Genomic DNA, 22,983 nt, shown 5'->3' with positions numbered 1-22,983 from the left:
TATGCCGGATATTTTCTGCTGGCCTATGGAAGTGTGGAAAAAAAGCGGAGAACGTGCCGAGGGTTTGCTGCATACTTGACACCCTGACACCCCCAAAAAAAGCTGCTCTGGGATCGGCGTGACGTCTGCCACGGCCTTGGCGAGGAGTAAACATCGCGTCAGACGGCCGCCGGGGCCTGACAGGCCTCGCATCTGGCACTCGTCAGGGCACCGGCATGGAAATACCACCGGCCAGCGCCGTACTTCCCCTTTGTCAAACTTCACTAGGGGGACAGCCAAACAAAAAAGTGGCTGACCGTTCCAGCGGTGAAATGATCTCGTCCTCCGGCACAGAGCAACTTTGTTCTCCAAAGAAACTGGTAACGAATGAGATAATACCCTTATAAATATGACGGGGGGGGGTTGGCTGAACCACCATGAGGGGGCCGGCATTCGAGGAATGGTAGCCGTCGAAGGAAGACGGATCCTGAAATCAATGCGTCGTCACCTCCCGACGCGCGAGTGCTCGTCAGCTCCGTGCCGTGGCTCCTGAGGAACAAAGCCGCATTGTGTTCCACGGCCATTCAATCCTCCGGCGCACTCTGCCGCTGACAGTGAGCAATCGCTCCAAAATGATGTCACCGCTGGGGGTTTTGAGGCGAACAAAGGGCCCACCTGAAGGCTTGCAGATAGGGCGGCAGCAATGAAGTGTCTGTAAGGATCCCGCAAGTCAGTCATGTCGTTGTGAAGACCGAAGCCGTCACGTGAACTTGCTTGAGATTAGCACGGCGGCCCAGCCCTATGCGGGTACCATACTTCGACTTGCGGCTTTGAACTTCCCCTTCCCTCCTCCGGTCCAAAGACGTGTTGTACTGATGCATTACAGCGCATTAAGTGTCATGCGATCGCAATTTCCTCTTTCCGCACAATGCTTCGGGGACACGCCTCTGGTCTTCCTAGGATAGACCCGAGGGGTTAATGAAGTTGCCGCATCCTTTGTTGCAGGATAGATTGTATGACACCGCGGCTTGTTGAGGTGGTAATGATGTAGCAAACAAAATCGGAGGTAATATCTTCACTATACCTATGGTTCTGATAACTTTGGTATTAGTCAAAGCTTAAGAGCTAAGAAGGGCAGCTCAGGGTCATGGTCAGATGCTACGGAATGCTAAGTTACCGCTACATTCACGGTTGTGTGTGTGCAGTCACATGGCTTTCATTAACGCTCTCCGAATTTTGGGCCAAATTACACTTTTGACGTGATTGCCGATGGAGCAATTCGCTTTAGATTTATCCTTTCTGTGCTCCGTGAAGCCGAACGCGTCATTAAAACAGCGTAGGGTCGCACGGGTTCATCGTGTCGGCCAACCGTACAGATTAACGGCCAGCAGGTCACGATTCGTGACTCGGCGCCGTCGGCCACACCGCATGCCGGAGGACGACGGCCGCACCGCGGTGTGCAGCTACACGGCACTCCAAGTAATTACTCGCACCCTTGGCCTGATTGTCAAGGTGACGCCGTACGTCACACAGACACTTATAGCTGCGGAAGACGTATGTGTGAGCCGTTGTTCTCCTTGGCACTATTCGGGGTGACTAGCGGTTAGCATGCTTCACTTGTGCTACATGACACAAAGCTAAGGAATGTGTGACAACAAGAGGATGGCTTCTGGGTAAATTCACAGTGTGCTACTCAGAGTCGTCCCTTTTCCTGTAAAGGACAACTAAGACATACGTCATATTCCTTTCCTCTGTCTGAAGGCATTTAACAGATAGCCGTTAGCCGTTAGCTGTAAGCACCTGTCAGCGGTGTCCATGACAACAGTGGCCCTGGCGACAGATCCTCGTGAGCGCACAGCGCAGAGCTTCCTCCTGCCCGACCTTGGGCACAGGGCCAGAACGAACGGAATCTCAGCAACGAGTTAGAGTCAGGGACAAACCAGAGGACCTTTGATTTCCAGAGCTGCCCTTTCATCAAGGCTAACATCCTGTCGAAGGGGGGCAACTGTTATCATTTCTACCATCGGGGTAATTTTGGACGCAGCAGACAGCATTCACGCTTACAGCCGCAGTGAAACGTGGCGTGACCTTTTCCCCCAAAAATGAACCAATCAATCATCGTTTGAAACAAGGGGAAAGAGCCAATTATCTGATAGGCAACATTCCCCCCCCCCCAGCCCCCCATTTCTACCGCCTACAGCTGAGGTCCTGGAATGTAGTGCTGTAGAAGTTTGGACTATGCACAATATCACACTTAGATGGTTTTGATTAAATCACTTCAGGGTGTATAATTCAGACCATGGTACAGAGCATCCGGCCAGCTAAGAACCCGTCTTCTGGTTTCCGGACTGAACCCCTGCTGATCCAATATTTCACTTTATTTTATTTTTGCACATTCACTGCACCATGTTCACACCACGAAAAAGGAAATGAACTAGTAAGCAATACACTGCAGTCTTATATATCTGTGTATGGGCTGTGTTATTGAAAGCATCCCAAGATTTCCACCGAGTACAAGGGTATAGGAGAGCAGTGAGTGGCTTGGTGGTAAGGGAACTTTAACAGTAACCAGAAGGTTGCTGGTTCAAATCCCAGACTCAACATAATGATGTCACTGTTGTGCTCTAATAATCCTGGGAGGTGTTTGATCTTGTTTTCTCCATTGTGTGGTGTTTTGGATAGAAGTTTCTGCTCAACGAATTACATGTACTAATCGTGGCTCAATATTTGAAATCAACATGTGTTGGGGTATTAATGTCAGTGACAAAGACATACCAAAAAACCCCAGATCAGGGGCGTATTTCACATTGCAGGATTTGGACATAACCAGTTAACTTAAGACAAATGTAAGCATTATCCAATAGGAATGTCACTTACCTCTTTTCCTATTGGACAGTTTTCTTTTGGATTAAATTATCCCGTTAACCGAGAAATCCTGCTTTGTGCAGCCTCTCCTATCCTTCTCCCCCAGATGTCTGAGAAATCTGATACACTATTGACAAAGGTATGCTGGTCGGTCTGCAGGATAACACCTGTAGAGGAGCATGATGGAAAGTAGCCTTGAAATCCTCCATTTCGCATCCTCCGCATCTTATGTGTTGAAATTTAATATGCTTGTGTGCAATGTGATATACTTGCACGATGTCTCCCCGTGCAGCATTGGGGGGGCTGGGGTTCAGGATGCCCGCGATGACAATGGTTTCTCTTACCCCGTAGTAGGATTAGTGCAGCAATGATCTGCGCGGCCCGGAGCAATTTTTATTTATTTATTTATTTTTACAAAAACAAGTACGCTGTGTTCTCATCTCTCCTTCACGGGGCTTTGAAAAGTTAAAGGTGCACAGATCAGGAGGCTGTATGCCGTCATTCAGGGGATGTTCTTTTTCCCTCGAGATCGGCGGAAGCACAACACCCTCCTTCGTATCGCTGTCAGCACATAGGAATCAGCAGCATGACACCGCCTGACAGAAAATGCGGCGCAGAAGTCCCGCTTTACCGACATTCCCAATATTTTGGATATATTTTAAACTTCAGAGACATGGCGTCGTGTTACTGGGCAAATATTTGATTTTTATTAGCACCGTGGAGGGAGTTCTGAAGTAAATTTTAATTTATTTCAAACCAGATTGAATCCGATTTCTCTTAAATAGTAGCAGCAGCGCTCACTTGTAGCTGTCTGGAGCGAGGCACGCGCGAGTCTCCACGACGTAAGTACGAAGCAAAGGATATAGGGACAGTAACGTGATTACTGGTTGCTTGGCTTCTTAAAGTTTACCATGGCAAAGACGTGCCCGGATCAACATAAACACCGTAATGATTTGGGCATGAAACAAAAGGCGCCTGTAATTAAATAGTAGTCACATAACATGCAGTTGTGTGTGAATGGAATGCGTCCCCCCCCCCCCCGTGCGGCATGGTGTGCATTACTGGAGAGAGACCTGGTTCCTATTCAGGCAATAATAAACTCACGTTCGTTCGGCAAAACGCGAGAAATTCCGATTCACTAGTTCTTTGTAGGCTGGCGGAAATTAAGAGAGGACCCGGATAGTAATGAGTTACCGCAGAGTCATCACCGGCATCATGTCAACCGAAAAGAGCCGAATCTTATAGCAAAGAAATTTACAACTCAAAGAAAATCCCAAAACCACAAACATCTTTTTGAATTTACGACGAACACGAGTTGATGTTTTGCATTAATATTTTCCTACACATCAAATACAACAAAAGCCCCTTTTTCAATAAAAAAAACAATGCTAAAATATAAAAAGTTTTATCTGGGAGTGGGTGCAGGTACGCACTTTCAAAATTATTCAATCAACATCCATTTGCACAGATGCTTCAGTTTGGCAAGTCATAACAGATGGAACTACCGCTGGCAATAGAATTCCAGCTTTATTAACAAATGTTTTGTTACCATTTGAAGTATTGCTATGCTGCATCAAAAGTAATCAGCTGGTACTGGGTACTCAGTACTCGTGACCTCCTTTCACTCATTTTACCGATGGCAGCAGAGCAGAAAGCTGCCTGTATTTGGTTTTCTTTAACTACAGAGAGATCACTAAAAATGACGCAAGCGTTGACCTGTGAGAAAGGATGCAGTTTGGACCAGAAGTTTATCGACATCAACCGATTGGCCACTACAGGCTATTTCTCCTTGGGTCAGCCTAATAGGATCAACCAGTGTTTGTGACGTGATGACAGTGCAGGTGGCTAACACTCGTATTAGCTAGCCAGTGGGGCTGTGTGCTCTGTTGTCTGATAGAAGTGGTATCAAGTGGGTAAAGGAAAGTAACCACTAATAGATTCTGTGGACAAGCCTCAGAATTGTTATACAAGGCCAGATGACCTCAGGGAATAGCGTTGAGGAGATGTCGATGCAGAGCGTTAGCTTGTATTTCCATACCAGTCACTCTCAAATGGTTCCCCACCTGCTACACAGGCCCCAGCCCATCAATTGCTTCCATGTGGAGGGATCAACAGACATGGTGATAAGTAAGGGCTGTTTGGTTGGATGTTTACAGCTATGAACGACTGTCAGCCATCTGCTGAGCTGAGTCACATGAAAAGATTCCCCCGCCCAGTCGAACAGCATTACCAGTGACTCTGAGGTCCTTGGATTCGTCAGTCAGAAACATCTGTGGCACCCTGACCATGAGGTCTCTGGTCCTTCTGGTGTGACGGAATGAAGGCGAGGGGAGGTTTCTGTCAAAGTCGACCCTCGAGGATTCAGACTGATTTGTCGCTAACGTGTTTGAATGGGGCAGAGGTCCCAGCCGTCATTGCGAAACAGAAATCGGTGGATTGTGCTCTCCTGTCCTCTCCGAAGCTCCCGTTCTTTCCCGTGCAACAATCATAACGTAAATTCTGCAAACCCATGGTGGAAGTGGCTTCGAGATCCACCTCAGCTGCTGGCAATCTGCACCTCTGATTGGCCAAATGCAGAACAGATGAGGACACTTGAGGAATTATCTTCTGACTGGTTGTCAGGCTGCTAGCCGGCAACACTCATTGGGTGGCTGGTTCTTCAAAAAGGGCCTGCTGGATGGGAACCTTCTTTGGTCACCCCCTGTTGTCTGGGCTAGGTTAGCGGTCGCTGATCAGTGATTTATGCGGTGGAGTTAGTGACTGTGTCGGACAGCTGACTGTGAGCTGGGCTTCGTGTACTTTAGGTATCATAATGTTTACTCTGCAGGAGTTCATTGCATGCCTGTCCTAGTGTTGACTGCTCAAGGTGGACCGGCTATATCCTAGCTAATTAAAGTGGCGGCGCCATATGCTGTAAAACACTTTAAAAGCACAAAAGCATTCTGGGAAAAGACAAAGCGTTCCAAAATCCGTGCAGTGATATTATTCCTTGAGTCCGAATAAAACCTTCCCTGCAGTTCTCAGAATATCGCTTTTTATTTGCGGAGCCAAGTTATTCGTAGCTTCGTTATGCGTTTACAGAGCAAAGGCGGTTGGAACTGTGGTCGGACAAGTGCATCTTGATGTAAGCAGTGCCTCTTGCGCTGGCTTTATTTAAAAGACGTTAACTATTTGGTCGTATTTCCTTAAGAGACCTCAGGTGGAAGGCACTCCGTTCCCTTAAAAGTATAGAAACTCATACCACAGATAAAGTCAGATATTCACGGCAGTGGCAATTCAATCAGACGTTTACTGGGAACCCTTTTGAAATACGTTTTTTGATTTTATTTGTTGGGGAGATTTATTAATGCGTGTTTTCCGCCAAGCGGAAATCACACGTTCGAATTGTGTAAGAATACATTTGAGTAAAACTGCGTAATTACAAACTCATAAGCAATGTCCTGTTTCTTCTAATGCAGCGACGTTTTTCCCTAGAGTAGGCTGCCCACTATTTAATTTACACTTCAGCCTTTACCAGCAGTATATAAAAGCCCCATGAGAACTGTGAGTTAACAAGGATTAATAGGATTAAAGGGGGACTCCTGGGATTCGGTAATGACAGCGATTTTGGCAGCTGTGAGCTTTAGGAGTATATGTCTGCCTGTACGTGACAATCCTGAGTTTTAACATTAACAAGTTTGACGACATTCAATAGATCCCTCAGCTACAACTTTATATGTGTCAAAGGCGCTCTTTGTTTACGAATATTTAATTTTCTGTTTATTTTACAAGGACTTGGATGTCCTTTGTTACCGTTGTTGCACTAATCGTGGCGTGGCACCATAAGGGGATGGAAGTGACCTATGATGTGACGTAATTTTTCACGGAATTACAACCGCAGCTGCAATAATACAAAAGGCTACCCTACGCAAAACGATTTTATTGGTTAGTCTTGTTAATCAAAGGCAAAGTATTGAAACATTGAATTATACATATTTAACTTCGTTTTAGTCATGACGCGAAGCTCTACTAAAATTTCCTGTTGGATTGTCGTCGTATTAAGATTCACATTTACATATTATGCAGTTTGAAACATCGTTCACAGGTGATGTATTATAGGTCACACAAGTTCCGTTTCTTAACTAGGACGCCACCTGCTGGCTTCACAGTACCTTTACCGACTAGTATTGCAACTAGTCTCTTGTCAAGTCATATGGAACAGTAATGGCTTTTAAAACTGATTAATTTTTACTGTTTGAGTGGAAATCTGTGTATTACTAATTCCAGACTAACCGACGTTTAAGTAAACCCTGTAAAAGCTTAGCTGGTAATTTAAAACACTCTCGCTACACTGGACCTCATAGACTTACCCATTTTCGTACGGTACCAGTGGCATGCATTGCGTGAATAACCGCGGACTATTTAATTGTCCCAGATGGTGTGTACAAACTGAAATAAGACAAAAAGGAAAATGTTGGCCGATAAGGCGTGTGAAACACTTCTAGATCAAACAAGGCTGATTCCGGACGAAGTTTAAAATCTAAATAAATTGGCTATTTTAAAAAATCAAGCACACATGGTGAACAACGGAACCACGTAATATTTAACTGCATGCCTATCTAAAAGTCTTTTTTTCTTATTTTATGATGAAAGCAACGATAAATAACACAACACATGCGTCCATGTGTAGTGGGGGAGGGACCAAAAATATTTTTCCCAGAGTGAAGGAAAGAGGTCAGCATTCGTTGTGAGAATAAGGCTTGGCTTTGCGGGTCAGTATTTATCCGATTGCGTGGGGCTGTTTTTTTCGGTACAAGCGGGGGAAGCGTCCCAAAATATAACGCACTTCAAAGACTATTAGATGTCAACAAAATGCCCACCCTCGACTCTACACCGCTCGCGCTTCATTGGTAGGCCTACATTCCTTCAGTTTGCGAGATATTAAATTAGTGGTGCTGACAGCTGTCATCTGCGTTTATTACATCTAATGCACGACTGGCCATGCTACAGGCGACACAGGCGGCCGCCTAGGGCGTCAACTTCTGAGGGGGGCGCCGGCACTGATGCTCGCCTAAGGCGCCATATTGGCTATAGGACCGGTACTGATCTAATTTTACATGAAGTTGCGTGCACATGCATTAAATTATTAAAAAATATCAATTAGATCATACGTTTATGATGCATATTATCTGTCTGTTTAGCTAATACAGTTGAATAAATGTTATGAGTGTATGAAACAGCACACAGGAATATAATTCTTAAATCGCTGCTAACGACTTACAGGAATTAGATATTAAAAATAGCTTGCGCATTTGCTCGAGGGAAATTAAATCTCCGTAACACTACAAGTATCCGATTGCTTAACTGCTTCGAAGTCGTCTACGAGAACTTGACTCATTTCCCCAAAACCTCTGCGCATTTAAACACTTAGGCCTGTACATGGACCGTCCATTAATGCTAAAATAGCCTATATTTCATTCTGTTAAACCCAGTCATTCATTAAGATGCTGTGAAAACGAAATTAGACCATTACTACTTGTGTTGCGAATTGTTTATTGATAACGTTTTTTATTATTTTTATGCTCTAAAAATATAAAGGAATTGGCATTTAAACTTTTATGTAGAAATGTCATGAACAAATTAAACACTGCTTACATTTATGTGTTATCTAACCAGCCTTGAACGACGGTATCATATTTTTCATACCCAGATCGCGTACAAATAGCATTGTTTAAAAATACATGCACAGACCTAGCGCATAAATCTGCGCATCAGCTAAACATGGATGTTATCACCTTCTTTCTGTATACGTCTTCCTCCATGGAAAGGCATTTTCTCTTTGGCAAAATAAAACTTATCAAATATTTACATTTTCCTCGGTGTATGAATACACAATTCATTTGCGGGGCAGGTCACTGCACGCTTCAGGAGGAGCTAGGAAGTATTCGATTAAAGCAATTTTAACATGGTGTCATTTCTCCAAGTTTAAAGCAATTCTATATATATATGGAATAGTCGAGAAGTAAAACATTAAGTGAGACCTGTTAACTCATATTTCAAAACGGTGGGATATGAAAATGAAATAATTGCAGCTATAACAAAAATAATATATAAGAATACTCGAATATTACTGCGGTTTACTCTGAGCATTGTGATTTAAGATTTTGAGGAGATAAAGAGGTAAGTGGCCGAGACTTTCAATAAGTCTTCAAAAACAAGTGGGTTAACTTTGTCCTTCATTTCCGTGGTTTTCATTCAAGTTAAATGAATAGTTAAATATATGGCCTGAGTATAATTTTATAGGTTTTTTTCCCCCTCGCGGGGGTTTCGGGTGTCGGTGTCTGGAAGCGGCACACAGACGCACAATGCGCAGCACCAGCGCGAGGGCAGCACAGAGATCGCTTTCCCTCTTTGTCAGGTCTGAATGAGGGGCGGAGGAAACAAGCCCATTAGGATCCTATAAAAAAAGAAAGTATCTGAGGTCATAAATACTAGGTTGCCTCAAAAAAATGCCAACAGACCGCCAAGGACAGGCTACGAAGCACTCGGCGCGAATTTTTACCTTGACATTTTGGGAAGATAATACAAACCAACTTATACTCTCGCCCTGACTTGTGATCGACGATTTACAGGACAGTGATATTTACTCCTGATACATTTTTAATCGTTTTTTTTCCTAATAACAAATTTGTTGTATTTATTCCCTATTTTGTTTGATTGACAAAATAATTTTTGGTGCTGGTAGTTATGATTAACTTGGTTTTCCTCTAATTGCGGATTTTAGATTTTTGTTCCGAATACAGTTTTCAGATTTTGTTTTAGAATTAAAAAGAATCCCCGAGTCCTTTCTGCCAATGATGCTGGTACTGAGCCGGGGTAGATGCTGCTCGGCTCTCCTTTTGATGCTCGCCGCTGTGAGAATCGCAAGCTCACAGAAATCACACGCCGGATCCAAGGTGAACTCCATCCGGTCGCCTTTGTCAGGAGAAGCCCCGACGACTCCCATAAATTGTTCCGGATCCGGAGTTATTAAGAAAGGACAGAAATCGTCTCAGGTAAAGCGAATTCTACCTACCTAACGGCTTACTGGCTGATATCACTTTGCAGGTCTGAACAGGACCGGCAGTAGCGGACTAGCCTGAAACAGAACATGTTCATGTACGTGCACGGTACATCCAGAGATCAATACGAGTGCTGTTTGCGATCATACTTATTAATATGTCGTTACTGACAATCCCACTGTGAATAAATATACTAATCATCAATGTATTTAGGAATACTAAAATATTAACACTTTGTGCATTACTGTGTGTTAGAACTTCATTTTATTTAAGATTATAATGATGGATTAACGATTAACTATAACAAAAAACTGCCCTTGAGCAATCTTCTTCCAAAACCAGCGTTTATATTATGTTTTAATCTACATCCCCCCCCCCTCCCCCAGTACAATATTACTTTATCTTTTCGTTCAGTGAAATCTATTCCCTTTTATTGTTTGAAACTGACAGTTTTGCAATGCGAGTTATAGGGACTGAAATTTTAACCGCGGTACTTTAAAAACCCGACTTTACTTTATACCACTTGGATGCGTGTCTCTTAACAAATAATGATGGCATTTAGACTTGTAGATCCCAGTGGGACCTGTTTTATTCATGGGCTTCCTTGGAACATTAAAGTTGTGTGGCCAGATGAAAACTTTTGGCCGGGGTTCACAGATTTCGGCACTCGGCTCGTAGTGACAGATTTACAGTGAATGTAACACTAGCCTTCTACAATTCGAAACTGTGCGGTTTCAAAAAGTGTTTCCGAAACATACAGAATAGGACCGCATATTAGCCTACTGTCATAAAAAAGTCCCTCTCACGTGGTATTAATTATGGCGAAATTATGGGGAAGGACCCCCTCGTTAAATTCAGACCTTGACGCCGCAATTTTGGTCGTGTGCGCCTGAACAGCATCTCATTAACATGTGCAGAAAGTTCAGAGAGTAAACACGGTGAATACCTGTCTGGGTGTCTTTAAGCGAGTCCAGACGCACCCTGGAGTTATTAAATTCAACTGCGTTAAGACTGAAAGGTAGAAATGACTGCTATTGTCAACTAACTATATCGAACAGACAAAAAACGGGGCTATATATGTAGCCTATTACCTGATATTACTTTAGAGGTATGATTTGACGGATTTGGGACTCCGAAATAACGGTCCGTGTAAGTCTCCTTTGGGATTGCAATTGACTCTTTTATTGGGCGGATGACAGCGAATGAATATAGACCTTGTTACTAATCTGAGGTTCGAAAAGAGAACGAGCAGCCAAATGAAATCAGTCACCAATTACCAAAAATTACCTAAAACGCCAACAGGCCTATTTTCTGCAGGGAGACTACAGTGCAACTATCCTTCCCAGTGTATCCGACAATATGATGTTAATTTACGTTCTGGAGTAGCGTTTAATCAAGAAGGAGCGAGTTGTGCTGATGAAGCACATTGTGATTAATGTTATTAATGATTTAATCTTTTGCAATTCTCATTCACTGTAATATCTACTCGTGTAACTTACACCTCCTGCAGTAGATGCCAAAAACTTTGAAGAAAAACATCAGCAACCCACCGGAAGTCTGCCAGCTGTGAATGGCTAATATAGATTCATGCCTGTGCGCTCCGAGTGGGAAAAAAACCCTTCAATTTTCACATCTCCGTATCGGATGTTTTGATTATGCAGGAAGTAAGATAATTGTGTGTTTCTAGATTTTTGTAATTCAGGTCACTGCCGGGAGGTTTTTGCGTGTAATGTGGTCTTAAAAGGTCTGTGCAAATACACGTGCATCAAACTAACCTATATTATGTAATGTGCCCAAAAATCAGTTAATATAAACAGGCAGTTGGCTTAGATTCCCAGCGTTTTTTGCCTATATGACTCCTTTGGGCTGTTATTTCGTCTATGGCCTTTATTGCTGTACAATATTAACCCTGCGATTCCTGTTTTTTTCTGTTCATGTCCTGGCTCTGTATAAAGAGATGTGAGTCATCTCTCATTCAAATTCCTCACCACACGTTCGTCTTTAATTCTCTGTCATTAATTCTGCGGAAATTTCTCCACTGTGACAAATACTCATCCATGTGTGCTGGCTGATTGTTAAAAGTGAAACGTTATTAACTGTAAAGAACAGCAGCTGTAAACGGCAGTGCGATCCCGGGGAGGTGTTTCTCGCACACGGAGTTTAACTGCACATCTCCTGACAATAATGGGACGGGATTTTTGCCCTCGTTTCACTTACCTGCTCATCACGGTAAAGTTTTTACCGCGCTATAACTCTGAAAGTGTTAAATGTCAAATGAAGCTCTTGAATTTCAAATATCTCACGTGTTAAAAGGTACTCGGATAATTTGCAATGTGATCCGCGTGGAACAGCAGAATTTCATTCTAGCTGTGGAAGTGAAAATGGTCAAGATAAGTTTATCAGGAGTGAATTGGTGAAATAATTCAGAGACATATAAAAGACTTTCAGTTTCAGTACTGGGCTGCACTGGTTGTACTGGAGTTTTTAACTGGTCAATAGATATTGCTCGTTTTGTGGACTGAACAGCATCTGACAGCTAGCTTGCTGGGCAGTTACGCAAGGTTAGAATTGAAGGCTTTCTTTGGCAGATGTCAGTGGAGTTTGAAAAAGTTAGTTTGGTAAAGCAGAATGACTGGAGGCATCAAGAAAAAAACCAACCTAGTTTGTCAGTATTTTTAATAGAACCATGCATTTCAATAGATTAGCTTCACATAAATCTGTTTTATACCTACATTTTATAGCACAAACTATAAAAAATCTGACAAGTTTATTGCGGGGCTGTTACACAGGAGATCAGTCGCCTTTTCTTTGTACCTTTGTTGTTTTTGCTTCTCAGAGGGATCGACGCAGAGGGTCCCTTTACGAGGGGGTGTTGCGGCGTATTTGAGCTGGAGCCTCTCCAGCAGGACGCCGCCCCGCCAGGACCGCGTTCAAACAAAGGCGTGCGTCATGCCACGCGAACAAACCAAAGGGGTTTGGGAACCCAGGCCGCAGAGCCGCGTCTGAGGACTTCCACGCTGCCATACCGCCAAACCAGCGTCTTCGCTCTCTGTGATGCTTGAGGTGGTTCTCCCTGTATTGGGTCAGAATCGCGTGTCTTCCCCTGGCTGTGAGGATCTAGTACTTGGCCCCGCTATAATTTGATTTGAAAGGAATAGACTTGTCTGCTTGCAAAAAGCACGACCCTTAAAGTACCTGCTTCCTTGCTTCTCCAGACAGCTCGAGTAAATCCACTACACAAACCTCCCACTTTGATCCTCCGAACGATCATTCCCTGTTCCTTATTAGCACTCGGCCATTGTTTATCAAACGGGATCCTTCGGTCCTCATCTCCAGCACCAGATTGAGAAGCTCCATCCCATTCGCTCTACCTTCAGTTGGTAGGACACCATGATCCTTTTGACAGAAACCATTAAGCTGATGAGCTATCCTCACTGTCTGTTTGTTAACATTCTGTCGACTCATTAGATACAGTTTCACACTGGATACATATGCTAAACGATCACATGCACCCATTTGTTAATCCTGTAATTTATTACTCTGCCGAATATATAGCTAGAAGATAAGCTTAGTCTTGAGAACAAGGGGACAGGAATTTGTTTTAAGTGTCTGAATCCCCAATTTGGCAATGACTGTGTGAGCTTGCTGAGGGGATTATTATGATTTATTGGGTGGCTGTCATAGCGTTGAGGTTTGTTAACGTTGATGATTAATGGCTCTGCACGTCTCAGACGAAATCCTTCTGGGTCCATAAAGTAGCAGAGCTTAGTACCACCGCCCACACCATCCAGGCCTGGTTGGCTATTTTACTTCATCAGACTGAGGCACTCTTACTTTCGTTCCAGCGTTTTCCCCCACGGGGGCGTCCACTGACCCTCACCCACAATGCTTTGCGTCTTTTACAACTCGACAGACGGCTGATGAAATGTGTGTCCTCCAAGCCGGTCGCCAAGGGATGTGAATTTAGCATACTCAATAAGCTTCTCCAGGTGGCCCCTGCTCAATTCTGGCAAATTAGGGAGCCCCCCCCCCTGTGGAAGACAAGGTTAGCGCAGGAAGCACTTGTGTTATGCATTTATTCATTTATTTGACTCTTCCTGCCGCCTAATAAACGTTGGGCGGTGGCCAGCAATTCAGATGTTGGGGGATGTGGCTCCAAGTTGGGTGGGAGTGAAAAATGTGGCAGTCTGAGGACCTTTTGTTTTCTGTTCTTCACACGGTTCCCCTCTTCCTATGCTACATGAGCAGCTGAGAGCGACGGGGTCGCTCATGGCGTGAGGCTGCCGCACGTGATCTCTTACCGCGTCCGCAACCTTTCTCGGACCACGTCGCCTCATAGGCGTTTCCTCTAGACTTTGACCTAAACACTGTCCAAGTCTTTCTTAAAGGGAGTCTTTGTGGCCAAAGTACCTTGGAGCACGGAGAAAACGGCTCACAGTTGTGAATGACTGCGGAGGAATGCCCATGCCCCAGGGCATTGTGGGTAGTGTACTGCGTGTAATTCATGGCGTGTGCGTTGCGCTGGCCGTGCATTGCCAGAATTAATTTCATTTAACTGAACCCATCAAGAATGAGACTTCCGGCATATTAAAAACAGGCCTGTTTGACTCTACTTAGCTCCAGGAGTCCCAGATGCTAGTGAGAAGAGTAAGGAGCAACTTCTTCTTAAAATAACAGGAAGAGCCCTGGCATCATGGGGCAATGGTGACCTCCATGGCACTACAGTGGCCTTCATAGGACAATGCTCTGTCCTGATTTGATTAAGGAACTTTCCGTCCAGAAAGTCTCCTGCCGCCTGCCCTGTGTGCTTCCTTCCTTACATGTATTCTGGAAGGGACCGGATTTATTTAGCATGTTCCGGAATTTCCAAAATGATTATATTCATCCTGCTGATTATTTTACAATTATCAAGCTTTCAGATATTTTGCCAGCATTCTTTCTCTTGTAAAATTTGCAATCGTGAAAAGAAATTGTTTTTTATTTCTTTTTGAAATTTTCCCTTTCTTAAGGTCTTTTGTTGGCCCTACCAGCTCTCACCTGCCCGTCAGCGTGAACTACAAGAGAAAACATCTCAGCACTGTTCACCAAGAACATTTCCCGTCTTAATAAAGGCCTTAAGATGTGAACTTGACTCCGGCTGGTTCAAAACAAACAAGTACATCCTTGAAATTGCCTCGGAGCCGCAAATTCGCCTTCAGCTCCACATGAGCGATGTGTAAAACGGGACCAGCACCAGACAGAAAAAGGCATTTCCCACATGCCTCTCTGTCTCTGCGCTTTATCGTCTAGCCAGCATGACACACGGAGCCAACGTCCCCGAGAGGAAAACCGCGGCTTTACGGCGGAGAATATTTCCTTGGGAAAATAAGGGACGCAGGATCGGAAGGCGGCATAGAGGAGGAGAAAAAAAAGCTGCTTAGGATAGCTAGGCTCAATGAAACGCATCCAAACACAAGGCCGCGGCCCTCAGAAGCCATGAATCTGGCGTTTAAAAACAAAGCGCGATAAGCGGCGATTACCGTCTGTGGCGTGCTTGTGTGTCATCGGGTTACAAAGATGAGCCTGTAACGCTGCGATGAAATCAAGCCCGGACTGCAGTTTAGGATCCGCTGATAGCCATCGCATCGCATCCTGGGGCAGCTGTGGGCTTTTCTTTCCCTTTGTCTGTGACTTTGTGAGATAATGAAATGTTATATGCTCACAAACTACTGTTCTAGTAGCCAAATTTCAAAAGTCATATCCTCAGGGTATTGTGTTTTCGTTTTGTTGACTTTGCCTTCAGTAAATTGTGCGTGTAAGTCAAGACCTGCAAAGATACCTTGACAAGTAGTTCGCGTGTAATCTCTCTATTTACATTTACATTTTATATATACTACCGAAGCTTTCGTCCAAAGTGACGTACAAGTGAGGCAAATGGCTCATGACAAACATACTGCTTTCAAGGAGTCAACTAGGTGTAAATGTAGCTAGGCTGAGCTTGCAATGAATATCCAGATATAAGAGTTTTCAGTGTTTATTTATTTGTATTTTTTATATATATATATATATTCTTGCTATAAATAGATTTTTTCAAATAAATTGTATACTTTTATTTTTCTGCATAATGTCAGATTTTGTGGGTGAGCCCAGACCATCATCATAAACATGATCTGAAGTGCAGAATTTTGGGACATAAATTATGGATGTACTGATTGCCCATCCAGGGTTTGCCCCCACCTCATGCCCTATGTTGCGAAACAACGTAGGTTCCAATCTCAGTTCACCCCCCTCCCCAGCCTGTCCCAGTACTGGATAAGCGGTCGGAAGATGGATGGATATCTTGTTTGTTGTTGAATGTTAGCGTCCGTTTCTTTCCTGTAGCTTCAAGGACCCACATTGTCATGGAAACCTTAATATATCCATTTAAGCCACAGATCGACGGTTTGGAGGCCTGTGTTTTACTCTCCGCCGGGTCACTAGGTGGCTCTTTACAGCCTTTCAAACATGGGGAACAGAGTTCCCCTCAGACGGGATGTAAAGACCTGCAAGCTAACTCCGTTTATATCCCCCCCACCCCCAGAACATGGATATTGAATAACATATTTTGTTGTTGGTTGAGGCGAACAGATTCCTGCGGAGGTATTTTTTTTAACATGTGTTGCGCATTTAGTTTTTTTTTTTAGTACAAGCTTATTGTGGTGACATTACAAACTGCTGTTTCTTCAGTAAATCGCTGGAAGTGCAGTGCTGGTGATTCTGTCGGGTCCCGCCTAATTGTTTGTGCCTTTTATTTACCGCACAGCTGCGCAGAAGATGCTTTTTATCAAAGAGGTTAGTGTGGCGCGGTGGTGCGCTCGAGAATAGGTGACGCACTTTGGTAGAGGACCCCTCTGCAGAGGACCGTGACATTAACCGCTGTGTCACCAACTCTGGGTCAAAAGTACAACTGGCTATACCGTCAGTTGAGGTTCATTTTAAGACGTCGCAAGTAACAAAGGTGAAAAATGGCGCCACGTATGCATGGAAATCTAATACAAAGTACCATTTTCCCACAGAAACGTCAGAAGAACAGAATGTACCGATGCGTAGTTTTAATTTCTGTTATATATCACTTCATCTGCGTTTGATTTATGGACTTCAGAACACAATTATATGCCGTGTGAATCTGGACACACCTGAACCAACTTGGTTATCCTACGTAGAAATACGTTTGAGGTTTCCGAGGACCTGTAGCAGCAAGCAGTCGGCTGCACGCTAGGCTGGTGATGAGGTTTTATAGGAACACGTCACCCAAGTCTGGCGTTAGAATTACCCCGGATTGCAGTAAACGACGACGGCAAGGATAGCCCCGTTATACTGCTTCGATCGAACGCTTATATCAGATTATTTAGGGACTAGTTGCAACAGGGGAATTTTTTTTTCCTTTAAATTCTTTAGTGTGGTCTCTTGAATGAGAATGTTGGCCCCGAATGTTTGCCACATGGAAGGGAGATGTTATGTTGGATAGTTCAACAGAGGAACATGCATGGAAATTAAGGGAAATTAAAGCACAATGTTATAATTTAATGCGCCGTTCGTCATGTTTACTGTAGTAAGAATCTAAAACCAAATCGAGCAATTTTAGTTTTCCCATAAGGAGATGTTTTAGTGTTGTTTTCTGGCAAAGCAGATTAAAACTGGTGTTTAACAGACGCGGCGTTTCGTAACGGGCTGTTTCTTATCTCGTTGGCAGCTGCGGGCGTTTATGCAGAAACGGAGGATTCGGGAAAAGCCTTTAATGTGGGTGTCATGATGCGGTAGTGCTGTCTTTAACCCTGCAGACAAATAAACCGATTATCAGACGGGGAATGAAGTGCAAACGTACACTTGTTGTGTGTGTGTGTGTGTGTGTGTGTGTGTGTGTGTGTGTGTGTGTGTGTGTGTGTGTGTGTGTGTGTGTGTGTGTAAGTAATCACTGCTTTTCAACACTGATTACACTGCATACTGATCGATACCATAGAAAAACTGAGTAAATTCAGTACCTGCTCATCAACCTGTCAGATAAACGGGTAATACAGTCGTAATGTAACTAACTGTAGATATTTCGTAAAAATGTTCTTTAAAAAACAACAATAAAATGTGTGATCGGTCCCTTGTGATTGTGTCCTTACAGTGCGCGTCACGCTGCAAAAGATTCACCATAATGTCACGATTCGGCCGCATTTTTGTTTTATTTATCGGCTTTATATTTTCTTTTTATTCCGCAGCGTTCAAAACCGCAGTCAAATGAATGCCACATGTAAATAAACGAAACATAACGGCAGACCGTATTCAATGTGAATACCGCGGATCCTGGAACATGTCTTCTGTGCACTTGTGGAAAATGTGAGCGTTCGGTTGTTTGTTGTGACCGCGCTGTTTACTGTGTCCTGTTCACGTCGACGACTACTGAACGTGTCCCGAGAATTGCCCCGAATCGTTATCACATTGGCTGTTGTATATTTTGATACATCAGTCGGATATCCAATGAAAATACGGTCCATCCACCCAGTTTCTACGCATTATTTCAATGCAAGTATAGAGAAAATTACCATAATAGCTAAATTGCTTGATTAATTCAGAGACAAAGGTGTGAATTTTGGTATAGGTAGTGCGGACAAATCTCTCGCAATATTGTGGGAGCACCTTGTATATGTTTGGGGGGGGGGGGGGGGGGGGGGGTGAAGGCCCTACCAAAGTTGAAACCAAACCTACACCCTTCATCAGAGATTGAAATGGTTTGACTGTAGATTATAAAATACTTGTCCTGTGATTTTTTTTTAGTTGTAATTACTGAATAAGTGTAAACTAGTTTTTGCAATGCTGTTTAAGTATGCAAACCGAATAATTCAATTTTTTGTAGCACATGTTTCTATGTCCATGTGACAATGTGGGTTTCTCCCTTTACAGATGTATCCTTGCACCAGTGATAAGGAGTGCAGCAAGGGGACCTACTGTCACTGCCCGCAGCACGGCGCCCCCCACTGTCTCAAATGCAGGCGGCGGAAGAAGCCTTGCAATCGAGACACCATGTGTTGCCCTGGCAACTACTGCAGCCACAGTGAGTCTCCCCATCCTGTCTTGGGTGAAAAGCCCTGAGTCCAGTTTACATAACTGCTGCCTCGTCTCAGCGGATTCTTAAAGTCGCAGTGTGGACAAAGAGGGTGTTGCGAAGAGAGCGTGATGAAGATTATGAGCTGTGTCGACTTCTCCTTTTAATGTATCATGGGGTCGGCATAAGAAACTGAATGGGAATTTTTGGGGAGTTTTGTGAAAGCCACGCACCACACTGAAAGTTTGATAGCTCATAAATGATCAGAAATATGTACAGTTCTGGTTTGAAGGACCCCAAGAGTGTCTATGATTCTCACATGATATAGAATGGAATATAGTAGAATTGTATTTTGTGTTTTTCATATCTTTTTGTGCCAGTTTAGGGCCTTAAACTGTTTTAAAATGTCAAATGCTTCACTCACTAAGTGGACCGAAAATTTTTACATGGTTTTCCAGGTGGCGGGGGGCCTGCCCCCCTAACCCTTACAATGTGGAAGGGTCAGCTGTATGGTTAATGCATATAGCAATCTCCTCCTGCAGTCTGTCTACAGAGATCCCCTCAGTGATGAATCTGCTGTTACATCCCCTTTCAGCAGGAAATCTGCTTTCTCCCTGCAGATATTTGTGTTCCTGTCTCAGACCGACTTGTGTCACCACGTGTCCCGAAGCTGAAGGACCATAAAAAGCTTGCGTCTAAGGAGCACGGCTGGAAAAAGAACCAGATAAAGCCTGCTGTTGTCAAAGGTGAGCCAGCTTCCATGAGGCTTTTGTTAGCATCCAGTTAATGGTGATCACTGGGCTTCTGTTAGTATCCAGTTAATGGTGATCACTGGGCTTCTGTTAGTATCCAGTTAATGGTGATAAATGGCCTTCTGTTAGCATCCAGTTAATGGTGATCAATGGGCTTCTGTTAGCATCCAGTTAATGGTGATCAATGGGCTTCTGTTAGAATCCAGTTAATGGTGATCAATGGGCTTCTGTTAGCATCCAGTTAATGGTGATCACCAGGCTTCTGTTAGTATCCAGTTAATGGTGATCAATGGGCTTCTGTTAGCATCCAGTTAATGGTGATCACCAGGCTTCTGTTAGCATCCAGTTAATGGTGATCACCAGGCTTCTGTTAGTATCCAGTTAATGGTGATCACCAGGCTTCTGTTAGTATCCAGTTAATGGTGATCAATGGGCTTCTGTTAGAATCCAGTTAATGGTGATCAATGGGCTTCTGTTAGAATCCAGTTAATGGTGATCTCCGGGCTTCTTTTAGCATCTAGATAACAGATATCAATAGGCTTCTGTTAGTATCCAGTTAATGGTGATCAATGGGCTTCCGTTAGCATCTAGTTAATGGTGATCAATGGGCTTCCATTAGCGGCTACTTCACAGTGATCAATGGGCTTCCGTTAGCATCTAGTTAATAGTGATCACCAGGCTTCTGTTAGTATCCAGTTAATGGTGATCTCCGGGCTTCTGTTAGCATCTAGGTAACAGTTATCAATAGGCTTCTGTTAGCATCCAGTTAATAGTATCAATGGACTTCCGTTAGCATCTAGTTAACGGTGATCAATGGCCCCCGTTAGCATCCAGTTAATGGTGATCACCGGGCTTCCGTTAGCATTTAGTTAACAGTGATCAACGGCTTTCATTAGCTTCCAGTTAATGGTGATCACTGGGCTTCCGTCAACATCCAGTTAAGGATGATCATCAGGCTTCCATTGGTATCCAGTTAACAGTGATCGCTACAGTTTCTTTAGCTACCATTAACGGTGATCACCGGGCCATCGTTAGCATCTAGTTAACAGTGACCACTGGGCTTCGCTTAGCACCCAGTTAACAATGATTTCCGGGTTTCCGTTAGCACCCAGTTAAGGGTGACCACGAAGCTTTGTGCACACGATTTGTTTTCAGACATTTCATTGGGTGGAAGGATACAGTGTTCATTTTTGCACCTCCCCTCGCGAATAGGTCACGAGGGCGACCCCTGCCTGCGCTCCTCGGACTGCATGGAGGGCTACTGCTGCGCCCGCCACTTCTGGACTAAGATGTGTAAGCCAGTGCTGCGGCAAGGCGAGGTTTGCACGCGCCAGCGCAGGAAGGGCTCCCACGGCCTCGAGCTCTTCCAGCGCTGCGACTGTGCCAAGGGCCTCGCCTGCAAGGTGTGGACAGACGCCACCTCGGGCACCAAGTCCCGCCTCCACGTGTGCCAGAGGGTTTGAAGCGCAGGGCAGGAGGGGCTTGGTGGGGGAGGTGGGAAGTGTCGGGAGGGGGTTGGGGGTGGTTACTGGGGCGTGGCACCTCACCCCACTCTGCTTACGTCATGGAGGAATATCATAAATAAAAGACGTCTCTGAAGAGAGGATCTGTGATGGAAATTCAGGTGACAGGGGGCGGAGCTGATATGGTGGTGATGCCAAGGGAATGTGGGGGGGGGGTGGGAGTGATGGTCGAGGGGTTTGAGGAACTGGAAGGCTTCTGTCTGCCTGGTTCTGCCACTCCCCCGCCCCAGACGGCGCTTATGTGCATTTGCCAGTGCAACAAGTGGCAGCCAGACCTACAGGGCAGAGATTTATCCAAATCATATGTATATATTTTCTGGGTTCTGACAGGGGAGGAAGTGGATCATGCTTTCCAAATTAATACAGTTTTACATTTGGGGTGGGGGGTCTTCAGTCGGGGAAGGGCTGATAGTTCCACTCAAGACCTCCCTGCATTCCGGAACGCATTTCCCATTAAATTCCCTTTGTGAGATTCAAACACCTCAGTCCTCTTTGCCCCCCCCCCCCCCCCCCCCTTCGTTTTGCAGTGTCACCAGAATCTTGAGAAATATCTTTATTTTTCGGCCTGTATTCGTCAAGACGGTCAACGAGACAAAATGGATTCCCAAATTGACGTTTTCCTGAAATATCGAGCTTTAGAGTGACAGTACAAATGCATTTTCTTCCCAGAAAATAAACTATATGGATTTTAAATAGGAAACAAATCATATTGATTTAAGTCTCTTTGAGGACATCACCCAAACTCAAACTGGCTTTAATTAACAGTGGCCACTATTGCAATTTTTCAATGGTATGTTTATAATTGTGCATAGTGAGAGGTTTTATGTTACAGAGTAGATTTTTCTATCTGCATGGTTGTCATTACTGTTCACACAGAGTTGTTGTATCTTGCATCACTGGAGACGAATCTCAATACAACTGCTGTCGAAATACCGTCCACTACAATCCAGCTAGAGAGAGCGATGTGGGATCCACGAGGAACAAAACGCGATGAATGATCAGAAGAAGGGTTTAGTAAAATTACCGAGAGCTGTAAACAAACTATGTTACCCCAAAATGATAATCATTTAACATTAAATGCAAAAATTACTTCATTAACAATTATTCTCATGAATAGCCATATAAGTAGTACTGTTATAATTCCCATTCTTTTTTATGAGATTTTTGGAAATAATATATATTTCTATAACAAAATATTGCTGATGGGTAAGCATTGATAAATTAAGAAAATATATTGATTAGACTACAAAATTCTCCTATCACTTTGTTTGATTTACTTTCATTGGCTGTATAGTTGGATGTTGGTCTTTCCTCACTAAATGAAGCCACATCTGTTCAAGAATAACGTTACATTATTGCTTTGTGAAACACTTTTGATGCAATATGTTCCATGCATCTCCTGTAACGGATTACATTTAAATTTGTTGTTTTATGCACCAGTTAAGGCCTGTAATCGGTTCACAAGACCAATAAGCTCTTACTTTGTAAATAAACACTATTTAAGAATCAACAATATGTTGTGTTCAGCTTTTCATTTTGGGGGGGAGGTGCGTCTTAATAAATTGCATGTAGGGGTTTCGGAATCAAAACCTGAAGAATCAAGACATTCAGAAACGTGAAGAAGGAAAGTAATGGGGAGCGTGTCGTACAAATGGCTAATGTTCATGAGAAGATGGAAGTGCCAACATTCACCTACAGCCAGGGACAGATTATGGGTTGTGTGGGCCCTTGGCAGCCAAACGCCCTCCCTATAGGGTCAGGGGCCCTTGTAGGCA

At 44.0% G+C, this 22,983-nt stretch overlaps 1 protein-coding gene across 5 annotated transcripts; it reads left to right on the top strand.

Moving 5' to 3' along the window:
- Positions 1-9,219: 9,219 nt before the first annotated feature.
- Positions 9,220-22,721, top strand: dkk2 (dickkopf WNT signaling pathway inhibitor 2). 5 transcript variants are annotated; one of them, XM_048999853.1, is made up of 6 exons: positions 16,107-16,502; positions 16,666-16,694; positions 18,792-18,942; positions 19,554-19,679; positions 20,898-21,088; positions 22,085-22,721. In XM_048999853.1, exons 1-6 carry the CDS (start codon positions 16,265-16,267, stop codon positions 22,160-22,162), a joined length of 813 nt encoding a protein of 270 aa, XP_048855810.1. In that variant the 5' UTR covers positions 16,107-16,264; the 3' UTR covers positions 22,163-22,721. The 5 variants fall into 5 exon arrangements, with proteins under 5 accessions (XP_048855812.1, XP_048855813.1, XP_048855810.1 ...); XM_048999854.1 differs by having other exon boundaries at positions 16,109-16,502; positions 20,898-21,309; positions 22,085-22,128; XM_048999857.1 differs by having other exon boundaries at positions 16,111-16,502; positions 20,898-20,978.
- The last annotated feature ends 262 nt before the right edge of the window (positions 22,722-22,983 follow it).

Source organism: Brienomyrus brachyistius, unplaced genomic scaffold (assembly GCF_023856365.1).
Source record: "Brienomyrus brachyistius isolate T26 unplaced genomic scaffold, BBRACH_0.4 scaffold47, whole genome shotgun sequence".
Classification (NCBI taxonomy): Eukaryota; Metazoa; Chordata; class Actinopteri; order Osteoglossiformes; family Mormyridae; genus Brienomyrus; species Brienomyrus brachyistius.
The sequence above is the reverse complement of the archived record's forward strand: the minus strand, read 5'-3'. Positions and strand labels throughout refer to the sequence as shown.

Coding starts and splice junctions, on each gene's coding strand:
- dkk2 (XM_048999853.1), top strand. CDS start 16,265: ATGGAAACCTTAATATATCCATTTAAGCCACAGATCGACGGTTTGGAG. Junction 16,695..18,791: donor AGATGCTTTTTATCAAAGAG/GTTAGTGTGGCG, acceptor CTCCCTTTACAG/ATGTATCCTTGCACCAGTGA. Junction 18,943..19,553: donor TGGCAACTACTGCAGCCACA/GTGAGTCTCCCC, acceptor TTCTCCCTGCAG/ATATTTGTGTTCCTGTCTCA.